General features: G+C 35.7%; 1 protein-coding gene and 1 long non-coding RNA gene across 3 annotated transcripts in view; one reads left to right on the forward strand and one right to left on the reverse strand.

Annotated features, from left to right (window-relative positions):
* Positions 1 to 3,966: 3,966 nt before the first annotated feature.
* LOC144424399 (uncharacterized) lies at positions 3,967 to 6,385 on the forward strand. Its single transcript, XR_013476697.1, has 3 exons — positions 3,967 to 4,487; positions 5,022 to 5,108; positions 5,870 to 6,385. It is a non-coding gene; the product is annotated as an uncharacterized LOC144424399 (long non-coding RNA).
* A 918-nt stretch (positions 6,386 to 7,303) lies between these two features.
* The window catches only part of LOC120333357 (deoxyribose-phosphate aldolase-like), a 128,111-nt gene continuing 121,619 nt past the window's right edge, over positions 7,304 to 13,795 (reverse strand). Inside the window, exons 3-4 of one of the 2 annotated variants that reach the window (XM_078113719.1) lie at positions 8,774 to 8,908; positions 7,304 to 8,281 (exon numbers count right to left, since the gene is read on the reverse strand). In XM_078113719.1, coding sequence (XP_077969845.1) covers positions 8,217 to 8,281; positions 8,774 to 8,908 — 200 coding nt within the window. In that variant the 3' untranslated portion in view covers positions 7,304 to 8,216. Of the gene's footprint in view, positions 8,282 to 8,400; positions 8,909 to 13,795 lie in introns of those variants that run through there. The other variant, XM_078113718.1, reaches the window with a different exon arrangement.

The raw sequence follows: 13,795 nt of genomic DNA on the forward strand, positions 1-13,795 counted from the left end.
TAGTCCCATCTACTAATTTTTTGTATTTTGGTGAGATTTAATACCTTTTTTTTAGAAATGTATCATCAATATAAGTTAAATTTTGAAAAGTATACAAAATTGCCTTTCCGGGAATATACGGATGACTTTCTTGACATACGCATAACTCATTTTATTGCAGAATTTGTACTATCGATTACAATGGTTTGCGAACAAAATTGATCAACTATTTTGACGCCAAGTTTGCGTAACGACGCAAAGGGCGACGACGACATTGTCGTGAAAACGTTTATGCGACGTTTCGTGCGTAACGATTTGCGTGAGGTAGATTGCGCAACTGCACATCTGGTCGTTAACAGCTTTAGTTCAGATTGTGTCATAATTGCATCAGTATCATATCCTCGGCCGCAGATAAAACCCTTATATTCAGACGAATCTTGATCGAACATAGTAAAATTGCTGGAATATAAAAGCCATTTTATATACGTTTATTATTTGAATAGGGGACGAAAATGAATGGCCAAAGTGAAATATTTGATCCTCATGCATTTATGAGGTTCCACTGGAAACATCAAGGCTAATTATTCACCGTTGGATATCATGGAAATTGAATAAAAAAAAACTGATAACGGGTACACGGAAGACATGGTGGCACCAGTAGCTCACCGGGTCAGTGTTTTACATTTTGCGGCCTCATTAGATTTTCGAAATTACTGCATATACGCTACATTCCTGATATCGCTATATTTACAATGGATTTTAAACGAAAGCTTTGTCCAGATGAAATATTGGATAGTATTCATCTATCGGAAGAAAAAAATATGGCACAATAAAATTCAGCAATGGCGCTAAGCAATGCATCCATCGATATGTTCCATCATTCCGTTTTTAGAAATCCTTATTTTTGCTATTCGTATTTTTCATATCTTTATGCAATTGAAACGGCAATAACACTGCATATTGTGTGTTTTAGTCGAAGAGATTTTGAGGCTGGATGTAATGCGTAAATTTCCCCGTGTATCGTTTACATGTCGTTAGTCGCTTCACGAATACGAACTTAAGTAAATGACATTACGAGCATGCGAGGAAAAGTGTTTTTCGTATGGAACGTAAACATGCTACGTGCCAACGTAATTGCTTAACGTCGCTGCGTAACGGCGTAAATGTGTTAGGTCGTTATTTACGTCACCTTGACATCGCCTCAATCTTGCCACAAACAAAATCACGAATAAAACTGCTTCTAAAATTTGAATGGTGCAACATGATTTCAATCTGATGGTATCGCTGGAAAGCTATCTTCAAATTCTACAAATGTTGTCGATAATGTACTAGGTTTAATCGAAAACAAATTGAAGTTTTGTCAATTAGATTTGAGCAATTTTCAAAAGTTTTTAATGCTTTTTAATTTTGCCAATTTTCATAAGATGATCACAATATTTTATCTCAATTTTAAAATTATACTTAGTCCTGTAGATTATCTTTCACACGATGTAAAACTTATCTAAATATAATATATGGTTCGCGAGATATGAGGTTTCAAAGTTGCATACCTCTTACGGGATGCAAAAGCCGCTAAAGCGGCTTTCAGCGTCAGAAGACTTTCTCGGGAAAGCCGCTATAGCGGCTTTCGGGGTTCAAAGAGTTAAATTGTGTAACCTACGTACTTGTCAAGGTCACGGGTTGCGTCGACGCACGACCTACGATTACGATGACGTCGTTGACGACGTAACTGACGTTATTACGCAGCGTGCGATTATGGCGACAGCAGAGAGAACAAAGCGATGGTCAAAAAGTTGAGACACCCAAATAATAATGTTAAGCGGCAAATGGCGATTATTTTTTGGTATTGATGCGGTGATCAATTGTATATTGCACAAACACTAGAAAATATAAAAAGTACAAATATAAAAGAAACTTGGGTGAATGAAAATAAACAGAAAATTGAGGGGAAGGAACAGTAGACAACGTTAAGGGACCATTAACAATTGTGTATTTTCATGTGATACAACTCTGCACATAGTGCGGGGCAAAGAGCAATACCACAACCCCTGCAAAAATATTTGGTAATTGTTCGAGATTCTAGATCCGAACATTGCACGCAATCATGATATTTTTTTCGTAGAGTTGGCCTTTAGTGCATTTACTGACGGTTGGCATGGGCTTGGTAAACTTATTTCAGAGCGAGGTTTCAACAAGTCAAGGCAAATGTACATATTCTGTAGTGTGGGGTCCTGAAAGATGGAAAACTATTTTCCATCTTTTCGGACTCCACTCTACAGAATATGTGCATTTACCATGTAAGTAAAGGCTTATCAAGGCATCGAAGATGCGGAAATACCACTCTGGTCCTTTGTGAGGGAAAAAATTAGTTTTCATTCCATGTGATCGACTCCACCCATGTACCGTGTGTAATTTTCAATACACAAGGGCTTTTTCACGCTTCTAGTACCGTTTCGTGTATTCTGTGAACGAACTTCTGTTATAACGTGGGAGTTGGTGTGAATTGTCGATAACCACTCTCTACGTATCATGCCAGGTACAGGATAAAATTTTGTTCGATCGCAGGAAGACGGCATCATCGCTCTTTGTAAGTTGGCCTTTTGTCATGTTTATGAACGAATCGGGCATACCCTTTCTATGATAAGTACTGGCGTCACATCACAATGTTGACCGCGACGCACAGCTGGAGGCCGCGATATCGACAACACGAACGACGACACGTTGTAGTTACGCAACAACGTACGATCATCATGACGTAATATAGGTGCGTCGTTCGGCGGCAACACAGGCAAAAAAGTAAACAAATTTGCCTTCTTTACCGCTTTGTTGCTCGAAAAAATCAAATGCAAACAACATGCGATTTTTTGTGCATGAAAAGATAAATATCTTGGTTACCCAATTGTCATAACTAGTTTAATGTTTTTTGTTTCGGAAAACGGCACTATTCATCGCTTTATTTTTTGTGAAAACTTTTAATTTTATGTTTTCATTTATTTTATTAATCAAGCTTCATAAAAAAAATAATCAGATCATTAGATAGCCCTGAAAAAACTAAACAACTTTCATATTTTTTTTTTATGTGGGATACCAGATTCAATTTATACTGTCTGCAACCCGTTTATAATGTCTGCAACGTATACTGTCTACGCGAGCGAGACGAGATCATCCCACTTCAGAATATACCGAATATACAAGACTGAAATATTTGATGTAGCCTAATTGAGAAAGAAATAAAGCTTCATGCATTCTGTTTCGAAGCAATTGTTTGAAAACAATATTCGTTAAAAGGCACTCGATGATAACTTCAAAGTGTTTATGATAACATAAACAATAAAACCGACAAGCAAAAAAGAGAAATCCACAGTAATAAATTGGCAAGCAAATTAGCAATTTGTAAGTTGATTGTGCAAATACTTTATGAGACCTTTTCCTAATGGCTCCATCCGTGTATGAGCTTAGTTTGCGCAGATAAATTTGAATTGTGCAAAACCACGTTTCCGCAAAATAACACTACCTCAGTACCTATACTCCCAAAATTACTGTATATCCTCACTAAAGACTGTTGCTGTGAAATTTCGTGAGTTCTTAAATATTCAATATCTTACCCATCCAAATATAAAAGGCTTCAACAAAATCTGAAGTTACTCAAAGCCTTGAGATTGAACTATATAGGAAAAACTTTTTCCTTCATCCATTTACATTGATTTTTGCACGTTGTTTCAAATTTTTGCAATTTTCCCTACGTGGTGGGAATCAAAATTAAAAAAGAAAACAGGTTATCTATTGTTCGGAACCCGTTAGTCACATTTTACATAAATCTGATATATACCTTTTGAAAGTAATCAGTAATCAGTAATTTATTTCTTCACCAAGCTGAAAGTACGAATTTTACATACACAAATAAAGAAAATATAAAAGACCGCATTCCAGGGTGAAAGGAGACGCCGAAAACCAATTCTGGTTATCGAGCGGCGGCACCCACGGGGAAGTCTAACAAAAACGTGATAAATATAATTAAATCGAACAAAATATATTACTTAATAAATAAATAAAGAAACGCAATCGATGCGTCAAGGCGACCCGGTAAAAACCAAGCAATCGCCGTTTAAAAATAAGAAAATCGACTCCATGCACCACAGTCTAGGTAACCATGGAAATTATTAAGTGAACCAAACAGACTTGCAGTGTGGTCATGGCAGGTAAATAGTTCGGCTACGGTAAAGTGCAACACAAGTCGATTATGTGCATATAAGTGTCCAGATTGAAATAAAACTGGATGTTAAGAGTACACAAATTGTAAAAGTATAGAATACCGTACCAATCAAGTATGCAAATAACAAAATATTGACACTTTGAGGCAGAAACAAGCTTTTAGTGTGAAAGCTAAAATGTTGACCTGGACTAACAAGTGTTTTGATGCTGGAGTCAAAGATTCACATACGGGAATTGTATAGACATGAGGAAAATATACATCGAAATATTCAGCAGTATTAATACAACACAATGAAGTGAGTATCATACCATAGAAGTAGACTAGGAAAATTTAAAAAAAAAAATTAAGTTAATCAAAAGGATAAAAACAATTGACCTGGATCACTGTTACCGAGGCATTATAAATAGTAAAAACAAATACAACATTAGGCTTGACTGCCCATAATGAAAGTAATCAGAAGGATGCCAATTAAGTTTGGATCCCAGTTGAGGCATGTAAAATGGCATGGTAACAATAAGTGTATTTATGGGCATTGGACTGTAGGCATGAATTTGTCATTGGCAGTTAACAGAATAGATATCAAGAAATTACACACTAAATAGGAGACCAAGATCATTGAGGAGCGGGCTCAATAGTAGGGCAAAAAGCCTGCAATATTTTTTTGTTATATAATTTTAGTAATATAATTTTTGGCTTTACCTCAACCCACAATGTGTTGGTGACAGAAACACTTGTCAAGTGGCTTGTGCCCATCAGTATGGAATACACAATTAAAATTATAAGCTAAAATACAATACGAATATTTACACGAGACATTGTTTTGTTACAGGTGATTTGGATCGAGACAAAAGATGAGCTGGCAATGACGAAAAGATTTGCTGGGACCACATCAACTGGATGTAGAGGCAGTGGAAAGGTAAAGGGAGCGCATGAATTTTTTGTATTTGAATTTGAAAGTGTCATAACTACAGTTACGTAAGTTTAAGGGAATATTATTCCAAGTTACCACACCTGTATATTTCAAGGAGTTTTGGGATTTGCTTAGAGAAAATCTGGGTACAAATAAATTAGACCTTGTCGAAGAGCGTGTGTTATGATCATGCACTTTACTGAGCGAAACAAAATAATCGTCGAAAGCAGCGGGCAAATGGTTGCTATGAAACTGATGCATGACCTTGGAAATCTCTAGTTGATAGATATCGGCTAATTTTAACACCCTGGTCTTATAGTATAGGGTGTTTAAGTTAGATCGAATGGGTGCTCTAGAGAGAATTCTAACTGCTCTATTTTGTAAAACTTCCAAACTGTGCAACGCTGATTGGGTGGCGGAGCCCCATGCAGTTATAGCATACTGTATATGAGACTGGAAAAGTGCGAAGTATATGGTTCGGAGAGTTGAGTCCTGGACGTAATGTCTGAGCTTACCCAGGATTCCAACTGCTCTTGACAGTCTCTTATGCAGTTCAGTAGTATGAGTGTTCCAATTTAGTTTGTCGTCGATAAGAAGCCCAAGATATTTGAAAGAGTGGACAATTTCGAGTGTGACACCCCTGATTTTAATTGAAAAGTTTTCATATCTGGTTCGAGTTTTAGGACCAAACAACATAACTTTAGATTTTTTAACATTCACAGTAAGTTTATTGCATACCATCCAATTATACACTTTGTTAATTTCAGTGTTCACCTCGGCTTGCAGTGAGGTTAGATTCTTTGCACTGTCGAGCAGACAGGCATCATCGGCGAAGAGTTTGCTCAAGAAATTTGAACAATTTGAAAGATCGTTTATGAAGATTAAAAAATTCAAAGGTCCTAATACGCTACCTTGTGGAATTCCGTAATGGATGGGTAATAACGAAGACCTGTGAGAATCTAACTCCACATATTGATAACGTCCGGACAGGTAATCATTTAATAACTTGCCTGCGACACCTCGAAAGCCAAAATATCTAAGTTTTTGAGAGAGAATAGCATGGTCGACAGTATCAAAAGCTTTTTTCAGATCTAAGAAAGTACAACAGACGATTTCCCCTTTGTCAAGTTTATCATAAATAAATGAAGTTAAGTCCAAGATAGCGTGGCTGGTCGAGTGATTGCTTTGGAATCCAAATTGACATTTATTGATCAAGTTAAATTTTTTACAAAAATTCAGCATTCGACTATGAACTAATTTTTCTAGAATGATGCCTAGGGAGGGTAAAATGGAAATTGGTCGGTAATTTGACGGGTCATTTCTTTTGTCATTTTTAAATATTGGTTTCACTCTGGCAATCTTTAACGATGAAGGAAAAATACCTAATTTAAAAGATGAGTTGAAAAAATGACACAGAGTTGGCGATATGATATCAGCGACTTGTTTTAGAAAGTAAGTTGGAATACCATCTGGGCCAACTGCTTTTCCATTTTTCAGGTTCAATATGGTTTGAAGGATCTCTGTATGTGTCGTTGGCTCCAGGAAAAAGGTGTTTTGCAGCGGAACACCCAAAAAATCGGTAGAAGGGTTAGAGCTACCAGGGATGTTATTCGCAAGTTTCTTTCCTACCGTTGAGAAGAATTCATTAAATTCACTGGCCATCATGATGGGGTCTGTCACTGTGGTACCATTTTCGAGTTTCAATTCTGAGATGGATGTATCATCTCTGGACTTAGTCTTAATGATCTCGTTAATAGTTTTCCAAGTTTGTTTGATATCTCCCCGGTTATTCTCGAGGGCATAGCGATAATGCAGTTGTTTCGATTTTCTCTGCAAGTGCATTAAGATATTTTTATATTTTTTGAAGTGGAGACGCTGAAGTGTATTACCTTTCAAAAAATTTTTTTTGAACATATTATTTTTGTGAATGATGGAATTGCGAATTCCCTTAGTGATCCACGGTTTGGAGTATAATTTATTTTCTCTTCGTGATAGGGGTCTTAATGGAGCGTGTTTGTTTATTAACCATTTCATTTGACCCAGGAAATCATCAAAAGAGCTATTGAAATTTTCTCTAGTAAGAGTAACACTCATGTAATTATTACACATTAATTCAATTTCAGATCTAAAAGAGTCGAAAGGCCAAATATGACGCTATACCCGTGAGCTGTGGTGTATTTTAGCCATTTGCTGCGACTGTTTGTAGATATTTAAAGCTCAATGAATTGAATGTATCTTGGAAAAGCACAACCCTTTGCTTAGTTGTTAAATTGAAATAATACGAGACCTGAATATAACATTTTAAACGTCAAAAAAGCGGGTTCGCTGATACCTCGATATTTCAAGTACACGTATATTTATTTTTAATTTATATTCTCTCTCCGATGGAATCCGATGAAAAAACTCGATTTATTTACATTATGTTGGGAAATTACTCAACTTCTTGATACGTAACTACGACTTTCAATAACTTCCTTCAAATAATATGTTGGGCGAGGTAGACCGTACCTCACCAGAAACAATAAAATCAACATTTTAAGTTGGGCTTGTACTTTCTGGACAAACTTCGATGAATTACTTTGAAGCCAGGTACAATTGTTTCTCGGGACACGATTTAAAATTCAGTCTAGTTGCCCAATGCCCAATATTGTTGAATTTAGTCAAATCAATCGAGGTTTGAGAATGAAGCAGGAAATACAGGAGTGTAGTTTTCTGTATTCGTTGACACTTATTGAGTAGCTGAATATTTGACTATATTTTTATTTGCTTCGCAATTGAATTTGAAACATCGTGCTTGGCGGTAAACAATGTTGTATTCAGTCTGGTCATTCGGGGTGGTGGCATCCATAAGAAAAGAATTGTTCCTCGAATCCAAGTTATTTTACTGCAAAATATGCTGAGAGTTAGAGACACACTTGTCATTGCACCTTGCCTAGCCATCGCCGTGCTGTCACTCGCGAAATGTGGAGCAAACCTTTACTTCGGGTCCGGTAAGCAGCCATTCCGCGAAGCGGCGCAAGCAGCGCAGTCGAACATTGATTTTATTGAATTATTTGTTTGTTGTTTACTTGAAAGCATTGTTGCTGATATATATTCCACGAAACAAACCAAAAATTACTTAAATATAAATGAGTAGAAGATAAGCACGTTGGCGTACCACCCTCGCTTGCTCAGTAGTCCTATAAATGCAAGAAAAATGATGATAATATAAAAGTAAATGAATGTTCTGCAACCCTTGTTCCCAGAAACTTTTTCGTATATATAGTAAAATACGATAAATGAGGAAACCAATAAAAATCATGTGGCAGACCACAGACTGATGAAGTGATGTTACTTAGCAAAGTAACATTCCCATTGTTTCAAATGGATGGACATAAAAAGACTAGCAAATAGATCAAAATAACAAAAAAGATAAACTATACACATGACGAGAGTGTGATTGAGTTTTGAACAAAAACAAACTATGAGTTATCAAAAATAATTCACTTAAATAAATTTTTAAATAGGATGCTATTCGGTAACGCCATCCTCAAGATGTCCTGCGCATCATTAACACCTTCACAAGCTGCAACTTATAGGTAAAGATCGAATAGACTGCTAATCCCATACAAAGCGACACAGGTATACCATTAATTCATTGCAAATAAATTTGACATAGATTTTCATCCAACCTTTCCAATCTCCATGTAAAGCTTTGGTTCTGTAAATCACAATATCAATTTCAGAAGCTCCTGACTCAACTGCCCTTTGAATTTCAATCAAATTTGTTTCTAAAGGAGTCTGTCCTGCAGGAAAGCCAGTTGCAACTAGAAAATAACAAAATAACATTTATTTCGGTAATAATCATTATGTACAGACTGTATACCAAAAGTTATCCAAAGGTAATTCAGGCTGGCTATTCAGTGAAATAAAAGCAAGCATTTGTAATGACTATAGCAATATTCCTACTATAGAGCATGATTGATTTACTTTCCATGTTTGCATATCAAAAGGGTATCCAGGGAAAAAAGACAAATGTTGCAATCTGAAATCCCAATTTTATTGCAATATTATTTTAAATTTTATTTAATAAGAAGTTAGCAAAAATAGCTGCTTTTCTAATTAGAGTTTGAAGCCATATTCACCAAATTCATAGATTGTTAAAATTCATATGATTTTCTCATCTGGACCCAGGTATGGAATTTATAGCGCAATGGGATTAGAGTTCTCTATACATTGAAAAAAAAATGGTTTCGCAATCTGCACATCATTCAAAATTTGCACTTCTCCTCGGGCTGCAAAATTTTTTCTTGAGGGCCGCAGGTTGAACACCCCTGTTTGCGTAAATAATAGTAATAGGTCGAACTAAACCGTGATCCAACCTGATGCAACAGGTATATTATTAATTCCAGTCGCTTTCAAACATTGAACTGCTTCTTGCACTCTGGTTGGGTAGACACACACAGCTCCTACTGCTATACCTGCAGATTGCAATTCATTACATTACTAAACAAAATAAATAGTAGGAATGATAAGAACTATGAAATAATTTGGATTTAGTCATCCCAAGAAATATAGGTACTCCCGTAGTATGTGTACCAGGTTAGGGTTAGGCAACTTGATGTAAAGTAGGCGAACAAAATTAGTTACCTCCATATTGGTACACCCACTTCAACAGCGCCCAAAAAACAACGGTGTACGAGGGTTTAGAGTAGAAACCATACCACGCGAAGAAATAATTAGTAGCGGAGAGATATACAGAAAATGCTTAGGCAAAGTTATTCGCAAAATTCTGGACACAAGCTATAGTCAAAAATCAACGTGAATTTTACGTTTTTTGTCAATACCGCACGCATAGTATTTTTTGACAAAAGTAAGACTTCTGTAACGACTTCATCAAGACTTGTGGATGTCTTTTTATGCATGCCGTGTATCGGGGAAATAAACGCGTTGAAAATCATTTATGTAGCGAGTGTTCGGAAGTCTTCTTAACTAGGCCTAAAGCGACTAACAAAGGTAGAGTAGTGGTATTTTCGTTAACCGTCGGCCTAGCTTTTTGACTGTTAAGTCTTAGCCCGATCATTAAAAAACTCACACATACGTTTTTCTCTTATGATTTTTATTCAACCAACCATTTTCTTTGCGTAAAAAGACGTTACGCTTTGTCGTCCGTCCCTCGAATTGGGGTTTGACCACAAAGTTGATTTTCCGATGGGGTTTCGACTTTGGACCGACGTGTTGTCACACGCTTTAGCAACGCTTTTAATTTCTCCCAATTGTTTGAATTCGACAAATACGTATTTGTACAAAAAATGTTGTCTAAACAAGTTCGATCGCTCGATCCCGGTGCACGTTTGGCAGCTAAAGTCGAATTATGATTTAAATGCAATCCAACACTCACAGTAGCTTTAAAACTGCGAATCTTTTATCAGTATGTTATCGCTTGATTACGAGCCAGCTAAATCAAAGTTCTGGTTGAATGTTTTGCAGTTCGTGGGTAGTTGAATATAAAATGTTGAGATGCACTGTTATGTTGATAACAAATAACACAAAAATGCTACATGAAATGTATTGCTTTTGACATATATAGAAATAAGAATAAGTTATATGTTTATTAAACTAGCGGACAAATACTGAAAGATGCCTAGCTAATCAGGGAAACGCAGAGATATTCGTCAAAGCTGATGATCCTGGGGTGACTTCGTATGCTTCGGTAAAGCGGTCCTTTGTACTAAGCCTCAGAGACACGTTCGTCATCGCACTTTGCTTCTGCTCTCACCGAAGAACTGTGGAGTAAACCCTGTGGGGCGTTTTAGACTTCTTTCCAACACCTGGTTCGCGTTTTCAATCAACGATCACCAACACGTAACTTGAAGATGACTTCGCCATTAAATTTAATCTTCAGTTGAAATTTATATTGTTGATATATTTTTCCACCGAAACAAACAAGAGAAGTCTTATGTTTAATTTAAAGGAAATGAGTTCTCAGGTATTTACATCCGACTTTGCTAGCTTTGTAATTCGTTGGCACATTTTCATATAACATCGGTACAGTTCTCTGACATTTGACTTTAATTTATATAAAAAGCGCCAAGTCGTGTATAAATTACCTCCATTTTGCCAAAAAAATATTCCCATCAAAGAAAATAACTAAAGCCAATAATATAACGATTCGGGATTCTATTGGAAACATATTAACACCATTACCACCTCTTTTGCTGCATTCCTTCTTTTGCCTATTTCGAACTTTTCATTACCCATCGGTAGTATAAAATTGTTGATTATTGTTCGTCTTCAATGGATCATTAATTAGTTAGTTTCACAGTCATCTTGCACTCTGACTTTTGCAAATTTGAACAGTTTAAAGTGTGCTTAAATGTGTATTTTAATAATACTGAATAAGTAAACAATATTAGCAACACTTTATGAGAGTACCTCAAAAATAAATAAATTCATTCCTGAAAGGAATTCAACTCATTAGAAATTCCAGCTTCGATCGTTAGCCAGACACAATTGACTCTGACTTCTATGGACTTTTTATTGTGCGCTTAAATGTGTATTATGATAATAGTAGACAATCTTCGGAGTGAGCGTGAAGCTAATTAAAAATAAAAGCCGTTGTTAGATTTGTCCTTGCCCGCCTTATTTTGGATATTTACATTTCGTTATTGTTTAGAGATCGCGATTCCATCCACGTATTTTCAACGTGTTTTTGAATAAAACATGCTTTCTCCTTACTACCTGTTATTTGAAGCTTATAATTAGCTAGTTATTTTTGTGGCGAGACGCGAGACAAATTCTAAAAGGAGGCGAGTATGGTGGCCCATCGTTGTCACGTGTAAAATTTAAAAAAAAAATGAAAAAATAAAATGAAAAAGCGAAAATAAAAAAATAGTTGTGAAAAAACATGAAAATAATTGAAAAAAATAAAATAAAAAAAAATTTAAATTAAAAAAAAAAATTGAAAAATAAAACAAACAAAAAAATTTAAAAAAAAATTAAAATTAAAAAAAAAAAATTAAAAAAAAAAAAAAAATTTGAAAAAAAAATTGGATAAAAAGAAAATAAAAAGGTTGACAACGATGGTCCGCCTCGTGGCCCATCGTTGTCACGCGTTTTTATTTTTAGAAAATTTGATGCTGCTTGGTACCAACGTTGTCAGACTTAATCCTACACGCACAAATGTGTTTCCTGGGTTTCTAACTCACTACTGATTTTCATGACCAATATCCAATAAATTCAACATGAAAATGTTCTACAAATTCTCCATGCTACAAGTTCAACCACAAGCAATATATTTATAATAAGGATAAGAGAATATAGAATTGGATACGAAAATTTGTTTTTACGTGTAGAAGGTAATTTAATTGGAAAATGCTGCTTAACTGCTCAGACACTCGTGCGATGCCGGTACGGTATCGTCTGACCGTACCGGTACCCATGCAATCACTCGTGAAAGAATGGGAGATGATGAGTGATTGTATGTCTACCGGTACGGTCAGACGCAAAGCGACTATAACCGACTACCGGTATTTGGTAAGACGGTACGGTACCGGCATCGCGAGTGTCCAGACAACTGAGTAGTTAAGCAGCATTATCCAATTAAATTACCTTATACACGTAAAAACCAATTTTACGAATTTTCGTATTCAATTCTATATTCTCTCATCATTATTATAAATATATTACTTCTTGTTGAACTTGTAGCATGGAGAATTTATAGAACATTTTCATATTGAATATTGCTCAAGAAAATCAGTAGTGAGTTTGAAACCCAGGGAACACATTTGTGCGCGTAGGATTATGCCTGACAACGTTGGTCCCAAGCAGAAGCAAATTTTCTAAAAATAAAGACGCGTGACAACGATGGGCCACGAGGCGGACCATCGTTGTCAACCTTTTTATTTTCTTTTTATTCAATTTTTTTTTTTTAATTTTTTTTTTTTTTTATTTTTTTTTATTTTTTTTTTTTTTCGTTTTTATTTATTTATTTTTTTTTTAATTTTAATTTTTTTTTTTCATTTTTTTTTTAATTATTTTTATGTTTTTTTACAAAAAAATTTTTATTATGGGTTTTTTATTTTATTTTTTATTTTTATTTTCAATTTTACGCGTGACATTGATGGGCCACCATAGGCGAGGCTTAAAGTTTGAGAACCATTGCTTAGCCAGATTGTCTAGTTAACTGCTATTGATGTCAATTGTCAATGCAGGATAGTATCGGTACGGCACATGAACCCTGTCATAACATCAATTGTCCGGTTCTTCTGCTCTTAATTCATCTTATAGCAGGAGTCTCAAACTCGCGGCCTGGGGGCCATTTGCGCACCGCGGGACGATAGTTTGTGGCCCCCGCCTCAGTATGAAAGTTTAATGTTAGTGTGTCACTTAGCTCAGTTCGCATGATTGGGGATGAATACATTTGAAATAAGTTCATTTACGTCACAATCACTAATTACAGTATTATTATTTTCAGTTATTTTTCAATTTAGTCTCTCTCGTCTCAATTTGGTCATTTATGTTTTCAACTTGTTTTGTGTTAAAAGAAATTTGAAAAGATTTAAATTTTTTTTAAACTACGATAAGCTTTCATTGTGGAAAACCTGATGCGGCCCGGATCCACCCAGACTCTGCCTCCAGTGGCCCCGGGTAAATTTATTTTGAGAGCCCCGTCTTATAGATATAACATCAGATTCAAAATGATTTTGCCTAAA

Source organism: Styela clava, chromosome 6, assembly GCF_964204865.1.
Source record: "Styela clava chromosome 6, kaStyClav1.hap1.2, whole genome shotgun sequence".
Classification (NCBI taxonomy): domain Eukaryota; kingdom Metazoa; phylum Chordata; class Ascidiacea; order Stolidobranchia; family Styelidae; genus Styela; species Styela clava.